The following is a 10,661-nucleotide window of genomic DNA, read 5'->3' on the forward strand; positions in this document are numbered from 1 at the left end:
GTTCCATAGTAATACTGCCACTCAACATCCATCCAACTGCGAGCTAGCAATGTCGACCATGTCCTGCTCGTCCAACTTATCCATGTACGCCCGCTCTCTCCCCAGCCTGAGCGTGCCGCCTCCCCGCCTGCTCCTCCAGCAACGACCTCCGGCAGCCAGCTGCGCTGCGTACAGCTATCGGCCACGACGCCCATCACACGTCACGTCGGCGGTCTCGACAGATGAAGCGCCGCCAGCGAATAAGGAGAAGAAGGCGGCATCCTTCGTCGGAGATATGGAGCGCGGCACCCTTGCGGAGGAGTCCGGCCGGTCCGACGGGGAGCTGACGTCGCGGTGGCGGGAGATCCACGGCTGCAACGACTGGCAGGGCCTTCTGGACCCCATCGACAAGACGCTCCGCGGGGAGCTGATCCGGTACGGCGAGTTCGCGCAGGCGTGCTACGACTCCTTCGACTACGACCGCTACACCCGCTACGCCGTGTTAGACTATGTATAGCTTCTGTATTTATGTACGTATTGTAACACATCCATTATATAAAATGAGATAAGCCATCCCTAGAGGGTTGTGCTGGTTCCCCCAAAAACTTATTGTCTTACATGGTATCACGCTAGGTTACGATCGCTTCCGCTTCCAAACCCTAATACCCGCACCGCCGCCGCAGCCGCCGCCGCCTTCACCGCCGCCATGTCGAGCGCCGCCACCACCGGTTCCACTGCTGCGGGGTTCCTCCCGGCCTCTCTTGCGGCTCTGCTCAACCTCCCGCTCGATGCCGTCGCCGTTCCGGCTCCGATCGGGTCCAGGAGCATCGGCTCCGTCTACTCCACGCCGCCGGCGCCCTCGCTTGGGCGCGACCTCGTGGTCCACACCGCGGCGCCGCCGTCCGCTGCGGACTCCGCGGGCGTCGTCCCGCTGCTCCTGCCGCCAGCGGATCACACCGCCCCGCTGGCGGGGTTGGCGGCGTCCGCCCCGGCCGCGGGCCTTGCGGCGTCCGACCCGGCCGCGAGCTTTACGGCGTCCGCCCTGGCTGCGGTCCCGCCTCCTCCCGCATCGGCTTCGGTGCCTCCGGCTGCCTCCATGGTGTTTGCACCCCAGGCAGCCCCCTCGATGGGATCGTCTTCGCCGCCGCCGTTTCACTTCGGTTATCTCATCACCATCAAGCTCTCCGCCGACAACTACATCTTCTGGCGTGCGCAGGTTCTCCCGCTCTTGGGGAGTCACTACCTGCTAGGCTACGTCGACGGATCGCTTCCCTGCCCACCCGCACTGGTAGACAGCGTGCACGGTCCGGTCTACAATCCGGCCCATCGCGTCTGGACGGGGCAGGACCAGGCGAACCTCTCCTCCATCCAGGGGTCGCTCTCGCCGGCAGTTGCCGGACTTGTTGTCTTCGCGAAGACGTCTCATGAGGCCTGGACCATCCTTGAGCGAACCTTTGCAGCGTAGTCCCAGGCTCGTGTCTCTGCACTCCGTCGTCAGCTTGGAGAGTGTCAGAAGCTTGACTCCACTGCCACTGAGTTCTACAACAAGGTCAAGGGCCTCGCCGACACATTGGCCTCCATTGGACAGCCCCTCACCGACTCCGAGTTCAACTCGTTTATTGTCAATGGTCTTGATGAGGAGTATGATGCCTTAGTCGAGATCATCAACGAGCGGGGCAACTCGACACCCATGCTGGCACACGAGGTTTTCTCTCGGCTCCTTCTCACTGAGCAACGGGTCGAGACACGCCGCTCCAGGGGCACTGGCTCCCTCTCGGCCAACGCCGCCACCAAGGGTGGCCGCTCTTCTTCATCACCCCGGTCTCCCTTGGGGCTGCCACCGTCGCCCGCCTCGGCCCCCCCACCTACTGCGACCTTACCGGGGGCTGGCGGTCCACGTGTGTGCCAGCTTTGTGGCCGCGATGGGCACTGGGCCTCCAAGTGTCATAAGCGCTTCCAGCGAAGCTTCCTTGGTCTTGGCAATGACGGCAAAGATACACGCAACAATGCCCGTCAGGTCGCCATGGCTGATCGTCCCGCGCCGCAGAAGCAACAGGGACACACTCAGTCCTACTCCATCGATCCACACTGGTACATGGACTCTGGGGCGACAGAGCATCTGACCAGCGAGATGGGGAAGCTTCACACTCGTGAACCCTATCATGGCTCCGACAAGATCCACACCGCCAATGGAGCAGATATGCACATCTCTCATATTGGTCAAGCATCTCTTCTCACTAGACATGCCAATAGGAGTCTTCAGCTTCGCAATGTTCTTCGAGTTCCATCTGTGACCCGTAATCTTCTTTCAGTTACTAAACTCACACGTGATAATAATGTGCTTTGTGAATTTCACCCTTTTGATCTTTTTATTAAGGATCGGGGCACGAGGGACATTCTTCTTAGTGGGCGGTTGTGCCAGGGCCTCTACCGTCTGGAGCATCCTGGCGTCGCCCGTGTTTTCAGTGGAGTTCGGGTCTCTCCGTCACAGTGGCATGCTCGTCTTGGTCACCCGGCCACACCTATTGTCCGTCATATTTTGCGTCGTCATGAGCTTCCTAGTTTGTCTAGTAATAAAGATGTAGCAGTGTGTGATGCTTGTCAGCAGGGGAAGAGTCATCAACTTCCTTTTTCGGAGTCCAGTCGTCAGGTGAAACATCCTTTAGAACTTGTGTTTTCAGATGTATGGGGTCCTGCTCAGACTTCTGTCAGTGGTCATAATTACTATATCAGTTTCGTTGATGCTTATAGTCGCTTTACCTGGCTTTACCTTATTAAACGCAAATCTGATGTGTTTGATATTTTTGTTCAGTTTCAGAAACATGTTGAACGTCTTCTCAAGCACAAAATTGTTCATGTCCAGTCGGACTGGGGGGGGCGAGTATCGCAACCTCAACTCCTTCTTTCAGTCGCTTGGGATAGCTCATCGTTTAGCATGTCCACATACACATCAGCAGAATGGTTCAGTAGAACGTAAGCATCGTCATATTGTTGAAGCTGGTCTTACTCTTTTGGCCCATGCATCTGTTCCGTTTCGGTTTTGGAGTGATGCTTTCACCACTGCATGCTTTCTCATCAACCGTACTCCCACTCGTGTTTTAAACATGAAGACTCCCATTGAGGTTGTCCTTAATGAACAACCTGATTATACCTTTTTCAAGGTATTTGGGTGTGCTTGCTGGCCGCATCTTCGTCCATATAATAAGCGCAAGCTTGAGTTTCGTTCTAAGAAGTGTGTTTTTCTTGGCTATAGCTCTCTTCATAAAGGTTACAAATGTCTTCATGTTCCCACTAATCGTGTCTATATATCTCGGGACGTCGTGTTTGATGAGCATGTTTTTCCCTTTGCCAAACTTCCTGTGTCCACTGTCGAACCACCATCTCTGCATTCATCCTCTGTTGCTTCTGACCAATTTGATGATGTTGCATACTCTCCTTTGCTGTTACCTAACCATGGTGCAGGAACCGGATGTGGGGCTCGTTTGGAGCTGTTGGAGGATTCACCATCATCATCGCCGCCTTCTGATGGGCACGTCGATCGCCCTATGTTGCATGGCATCGATTCGCGTGCCCATGCATGGTCACCCGAAGAGCCCGTCGCGCCGAGCATCTCCACTGCTCGGTCCGCTACGCCAGCGACCGCCGAGTCTCCAGCGGCTCGGCCCTCTTCGCCAGCGGCCGCCGAGTCTTCCGCGGCTCGGCCTGTCACGCCGTCTTCGCCCGCGGCTCGGCCCGTCACGCCGTCTTCGCCTGCAGCTCGGGTCCGCGACGCCGTCCTCACGTCGCCTTCATCCGCGGATCGGCCCGCGACACCGGCCGCGCCATGGCCCACTATGCCGGGCTCGCCATCGGCCCGGTCTGTGACGCCGGTGTCGCCAGCTGCTTCGTCTGCTCTGCCGATTTCGCCGGTGGGCCGGCCTTCTTCGCCGATCGAGCCCGAGGCTATTGTGTCTGGCTCCTCGTCACCGGCTGACTCGTCAACGTCGCCGTCCTCCAGCCCATTGCAGGATGCTCCGTCGACCTCGGTGGTTCCTGTGTCCCGACCACATACACGCATTCGCAGTGGCATTTTCAAACCTAAGGAACGTAAGGATGGTACGGTTGCTTGGTTGGCTGCTTGTTTGGCTGCTGCTGTTGCGGATCCATCTTCTGAGCCTCGCTCATATCAGGCTGCCCTGCGCATTCCACATTGGCGAGAGGCTATGGAGCAGGAGTTTCATGCTCTCCTTCGTAACAAGACATGGACTCTCGTTCCTCCACCACCACGGGTAAATGTTATTGACTCAAAATGGGTATTCAAAGTGAAGAAGCATTCGGATGGATCTATTGAGCGTTACAAAGCGCGACTTGTTGCTCGCGGTTTTTGGCAGCGCCATGGTCTTGACTATGAGGACACCTTCAGTCCTGTCGTCAAGCCTACCACTATTCGGCTTCTTCTCTCCATTGCTGTTTCTCGTGGTTGGTCACTTCGTCAACTTGATGTGCAGAATGCTTTTCTACATGGATTTTTGGAGGAAGAGGTTTATATGAAACAACCGCCTGGTTTCTCTGATCCTGATCGTCCTGACTATATCTGTCGTCTCTCCAAAGCACTATATGGTTTGAAGCAAGCTCCTCGTGCCTGGCATGCCCGCCTTGCCTCTGCCCTTCGTGCTCATGGGTTTGTGCCGTCCACTGCTGACACTTCATTATTTCTTCTACAGAAGCCAGAAGTCACTATGTATCTTTTGGTATATGTCGATGATATTATCCTTGTCAGCTCTTCTCAGTATGCTGCTGATGCTCTTGTTTGCTCTCTTGGTGCTGATTTTGCGGTCAAAGATCTTGGGAAGCTTCACTACTTTCTTGGAGTTGAGGTCACTTCTCGTGCTACTGGTCTTGTCCTTACGCAGAAGAAGTACTCCTTGGAGTTGTTACAAAGAGCGGGCATGCTGAAGTGCAAACCGACCACCACACCCATGTCGTCTACCGACAAGATAACAGCTGTTGATGGTGAGCTTTTGTCTCCTGCGGATGCCACAGAGTACAGGAGCATTGTTGGTGGACTTCAGTACTTGACGATCACGAGACCAGATATCTCTTATGCTGTTAACAGAGTTTGTCAGTATCTTCAGGCTCCCAGAGATACTCATTGGGCTGCTGTTAAACGCATTCTTCGTTATGTTCAGTTCACCCTGACATTTGGTATGCATATTCGGCCGACTTCCTCTCGGGTCCTTTCGGCCTTCTCTGATGCAGATTGGGCTGGTAGCCCAGATGACAGGCGATCCACGGGGGGTTATGCAGTATTCTTTGGCCCTAATTTGATCGCCTGGAGTGCTCGGAAACAGGCTACTGTGTCACGTAGCAGTACTGAAGCTGAGTACAAGGCTGTGGCTAATGCTACTGCAGAGATTATTTGGGTGCAGTCTTTGCTTCAGGAGTTGGGTTTGTCTCAACCACAGCCTCCTATTCTTTGGTGTGATAACATCGGTGCTACATACCTTTCTGCAAATCCAGTATTTCATGCCCGAACGAAACACATTGAAGTTGACTATCACTTTGTACGGGAACGTGTATCACAGAAGCAACTCCAGATCAAGTTTATCTCATCTAAGGATCAACTTGCAGACATCTTCACTAAGCCTTTACCTCTACCACGGTTTGAGGCTTGTAGGCGCAATCTTACCCTTCTCAGTTCTTTAGAAAGTGGCTAAGATTGAGGGAGGGTGTTAGACTATGTATAGCTTCTGTACTTATGTACGTATTGTAACACATCCATTATATATAATGAGATAAGCCACCCCTAGAGGGTTGTGCTGGTTCCCCCAAAAACTTATTGTCTTACACGCCGGCAGCTGCAGATACCCGAAGGAGTCCTTCTTCTCCGACGTCGGCCTTGCCGGCGTCGGCTACGAGGTCACTTGCTGCCTCTATGCTACCTCACACATTAGCTTCCCAAGCTTCGGCATCCGGAAGCACAACCCTAGCGACGACAGGATGTGGAGCGAGACTGGCACCTTCATCGGCTTTGTGGCCGTGTCGACAGACGAGGAGACGGCCCGGATCGGCCGCCGGGATATCGCCGTTGCTTGGCGCGGCACCGTGACACGGCTGGAGTGGATCGCCGACCTGACCGCGTTCCTCAAGCCGCTCAGCCAGTTTGGGCTGCCGTGCAGAGACCCGAGGGTAAAGGTGGAAGAGGGGTTCGCCGAACTCTACACCAGCAAAAACCCGGACTGCAAGTATTGCAAGTACTCGGCGCGGGAGCAGGTGCTCGCCGAGGTGCGGAAGCTGGTGGAGCGGTACGCCGGGCAGGGTGAGGAGGTGAGCGTGACGGTCACCGACCACAGCCTCGGCAGCGCGCTGGCCATGATAAACGCCTTCGACATCGCCGAGACGGGCGCCAACGTGTCCCCATCGGCCGGCGGCGCCAAGGCGCTGGTGTGCGTCTTCTCCTTCTCAGGCCCGCGCGTGGGGAACACCAAGTTCAGAGAGCGGTTCGAGGGGGAGCTGGGCGTGAAGGCGCTGCGCATCCTCAACGTGCATGACACGGTGCCCAAGGTGCCCGGCGTGTTCACCGAGGCGGTCCTCCCGATGCCGCTGCTGCGCGCCGCAGACGCGCTGGGGCTGCCAAGCGTGTACTCCCACATCGGCGTGGAACTGGCGCTCGACCACAGCCTGTCGCCCTTCCTCAAGAACACATTGGACCTGGCTAACTACCACAACCTTGAGGCGCACCTCCACCTTCTGGACGGCTTTGTGGGGCGGGCACGGGAGTTCAAGCTCGGCGGCAGAGACCCGGCGCTGGTGAACAAGGCGGCGGACTTCCTGAGGGACGAGCACATGGTGCCGCCCGGGTGGCGGCAGGATGCAAACAAGGGCATGGTCAGGTCAGAGGATGGGAGGTGGGTGCTACCGCATCGCCCGAGGCACGTCGAGGACCACCCGGATGACACCGATGTCCACCTCGCGCAGCTTGGCCTCGTGCCCGCCAGTTGACCAACGGACGCGCCGGACATGGCCACATCAATTCATCGGTCATCGCTATTTGCACACATATGTACTCAAGTTGCAATGACTATTGCTAGTTAATATGAGTTACTCTTGTTTAGATAAGAGTAATGTTCCAACGTACCGTGGATCTTCTTATGGTATGTAGGTATAATGTACCCTATAGTAATAGATATGGTTGTGTGCTTCATTGATTCAGAGGTTCTGCGAAGAGAGTGTAATGTACAACAGTATAACAAGCATTAGTTGAATAAGATACTCTTTTTCAAAAATAAAATAAAATGAGATGCTTTTTTTCTATAACTTTCCTCTCTCTTTTATTAGCAAGTGATAATGGTTACGTCATTCAACAAGAGAGGAAGAAGCTCCGGTGGCGCATCATTCATCCACACTCAAGATGAAGCTCTCATGGCCATCCTAGCTAGCTCATGAGCTACGCCATTAGGTACTCAATTACAATGATAAAAAATAGTACAAGGACACTCGCAACAAGATTATAACAATCATCCGGTTGGACGCGGCACCTCGCCACCACAACCATGCGGAACACCGCTGCTAGCCACCGCGCACAGCTCATGTTGGCCGGCAGTGCGCTCCAGCACGACATAACACCACACACTATAAGGGGAACACTCAACCTAGACCTAAGAAGAATATGTACCTCCCCTAGCCCTCTACTGAATAGCATAGCCACCGACATGGATTAGGCATTGGGCGGGATGTGACCTCGCTACGACTTGAAAAGGCTCCCTCTCAATGTGATAGGGTGGTATACATCTTCAACCTTCCCATTAGGAAGACCCCGTTAGTCGATTGTTGCGCCTTCGTTGACCCGGATGAGGTTAGAAGTTGCACAACGACATTATTGTGTTTTATGTATTTAATCCAAGGTTCAAATTTCATAATGAAAATACCAATCTGCAGTTCTATTTTTGTTTGGGGTCATTTTTTATGTCTGTGTTGTAATAACTTTTGCATGTTTATGCCTGCTTCTAAGTCCCTGGGACTCTGCCTATCTCTCCTACTTCAAAAATACTTAGCATTTCGTCATAGGTTTGTTTCTTTCATCCTTCCTCCCTAGCCGTCTCATCCTTTACAAGTTTGCCAAAAAAATCATCGGCTTTCCTTAAATACCGGCTCAATTGCCCCACCTTTTATTGGCTTGTCATACACAATGATAATATATTTTAAGCCAATAACTATTTATTAATATCTCCTAGACGTAGTATTCTCACATGTTCTAGCAAATGAAAAAACACAACATCACTTGTTGGACGATGTCGAACGCATAGTAAGCTTCTGAAGCTTTAGCACCTGCTTCCGTACATTGGAGGCATGTCAACTTGCTGAAAAGATACGTCTCATCGTTGCAGGAATAGAGGCCTACGAACTCCGTTTGTGCCTTCATGCTCGGGTTTAGTCACAACATGTTTCAGTATATTAGACATTAAAACAAATTTAAATCAAATTAACTTAAATGGGGAAAATAAAAAATTCATCTGTTTTATTGGATTAACTTTTTATTCTTGCATTATTAGTGTATATTTATGTGTGTGCATCCTTAAATATTTTTGTAGAGATGTCTAAAATGTGTGATGTCTAAATATCATGATATTCAAGTTTATGCTTAGATACACAAATTGAAATTCTAGACTACACAATATGTTTACGAGCTTAGTGCGTACTAACTGGCGCACTACTTATCATTTTGCTGAAAAAATGTGTCTTACATAAGTTGGTAGCTCAATAATATATTGACGATGTGTCCCTACTTTACACTTCATACTAAAATATAGGCTTCACCTAAGTATAACCTTTAGCGCGACTTGTAAATCATTCAACAAAAACAGATTAGCAACCTAACTAATCTTACTTTATAGTGTGAACTTGCTATAAACTTGCCACTACAAATTAGGTATTTTACTTTGTCTAGATATTCAATTATTTTGGTTGGATCTTGTATGTAATATTTTTTAGTAATGATGTCATGATTAATACTCATCATAATATGTGTGTATGTTCCTCTATCCATGAGACCCAAGGTCGACGCTCAGTTTTGCTGGCCTATGGGCCGGCCTAGCTAGCCTAAAGGGCGTTGACAACGATAAGCAGTAGTAGACGCATGCAGCAACCAACTCTATTGACGGTGGCTTGGACTACCAGCTTGATGAATAAGAGCAAGAGCAAACACAACAACGCCTCATCGCTTTAGTCAAGCATGGCTACTTTAGCTCGCCCCCGCGTCGTCCGCCAGGGCGACTCGGGTGGCGATTAGGTTTTCCCCCGCGCCGCCACCCCCTTCCCCTGCTTTCCCCTCGCCGCCACCTGAGGATCTCGCCGGGCCTTATCCCGCGGACGCCCGGGAAGGTGGCGGTGAGGCCTCTGGCGCTCCGTTCCTGGCGGAGGTCCCCGGATCTGCGGCGGCGGCCCTTCTTGGCGAGGCAACGACATCCTCCTCGGCTGGAGCTGGTTGCGGGTGATTCTGGTCGGCGTGCTCGACCACACGGGTGGTGAGCCGCCGGCGGGGGTTGGCTACGGCGCGGAGTCTCCCCTCCTCGTCGGATCTGAGGTTTGGTTCCTTCCTCTTTGACTCCCTCTGCACCCTGTATCCAGTCTCTAGTGCCATGCGCGCCGGATCTGGAGCTGGTGTGTGCTCGGTGGCGAGGTCTAGGACTGCGGGAAACCGTTGGTTGGCTTGTCCAGCCTGGCGGCAGCGACGCCATAGGCGCCGTTCTTCCTCCTTGGAGGTGCAGCCGAAGGTCCTCCCTCCCCACCCTCGTTCCCCCTCTTGGGTGAAAGCCCAAAATCTGGCTAGGATTGGGCGGCAACGGCGCGTCTTGTGTCGTGCTCCTCCTTGGAGGTGCTGCCTGGGGAGGGATCGTGTTCGGGTGAGGTGGGTCAAAGGTTGGAGCTTTGGGCGGATATGGTTGTCTGGTGGCGGCGGTTCGTCAGGATTTGCATGGCTGGCATTGTCTCCTTTCCCCTCATGGGTGGCGCACACTGGTTGCGGCGTGTTTGTCACAAGGCTGGTGGCGCGGCGCCTTCGATCCGGCGGTAGGGGATAGGGTTCCCCTTCCCAGCAACTGCAACACGTCCCGGCGGTGGGCTCCCGGTTCTCTTCTTCAACGGCTAACGGGCCTTGCTCCTCGACGTTCTACAGTCCTCCTTGATATCCATGCTGGCCTTTCTTCAGCAGCTACTCCCGGTGGCTTTCCTGCAGCTTACTGGTGTCCTAAGTTGCGGCAGTATGGCGGATGTTGTGTGCTCATTGGCTTTGGGGTGGTGCTCTGTGGTTGCTCCAGGTCTCGAGGTCGGCACCTCTTCTGCTCTAGGGTGAGCGCTTCTCAGGTCTGCTAGGTCGACGCCTTTCGATCCAAGGCGAGAGGGAAGGGTCCCTCTGTGGCAACGGCGGAGCTATGTAGCATCCTGGGGGGGCTGTGGCCCCCCCAATACTGAAGCAACTTGTGAAGAAAATGTTACTGTGAGGGTTTAGATGAGAAATATTTTAGCTTTTGGCCCCCCCAAGCACTCATATTTTACCATTCGCCCCCCAGCCAATTCTGTCTAGCTCCGCCACTGCTCTGTGGCACGAGAGGAGGAAGATGCTTCGATCTCTTCATCCTGGGCGTCAGCCCAATTCATGCCCACACTCTGTTTTAGTAGGTCCTCATCCTGCTTGATGGTCGCTT

The 10,661-nt window shown here is 53.4% G+C and overlaps 1 protein-coding gene across 1 annotated transcript; it reads left to right on the plus strand.

Moving 5' to 3' along the window:
* Positions 1–6,980, plus strand: LOC123059462 (phospholipase A1-Igamma1, chloroplastic-like). The gene is made up of 2 exons (XM_044482031.1): positions 1–473; positions 5,807–6,980. Exons 1-2 carry the CDS (start codon positions 50–52, stop codon positions 6,958–6,960), a joined length of 1,578 nt encoding a protein of 525 aa, XP_044337966.1. The 5' UTR covers positions 1–49; the 3' UTR covers positions 6,961–6,980.
* Positions 6,981–10,661: the final 3,681 nt, after the last annotated feature.

This window comes from Triticum aestivum, chromosome 3A (assembly GCF_018294505.1).
Source record: "Triticum aestivum cultivar Chinese Spring chromosome 3A, IWGSC CS RefSeq v2.1, whole genome shotgun sequence".
Lineage (NCBI taxonomy): Eukaryota > Viridiplantae > Streptophyta > Magnoliopsida > Poales > Poaceae > Triticum > Triticum aestivum.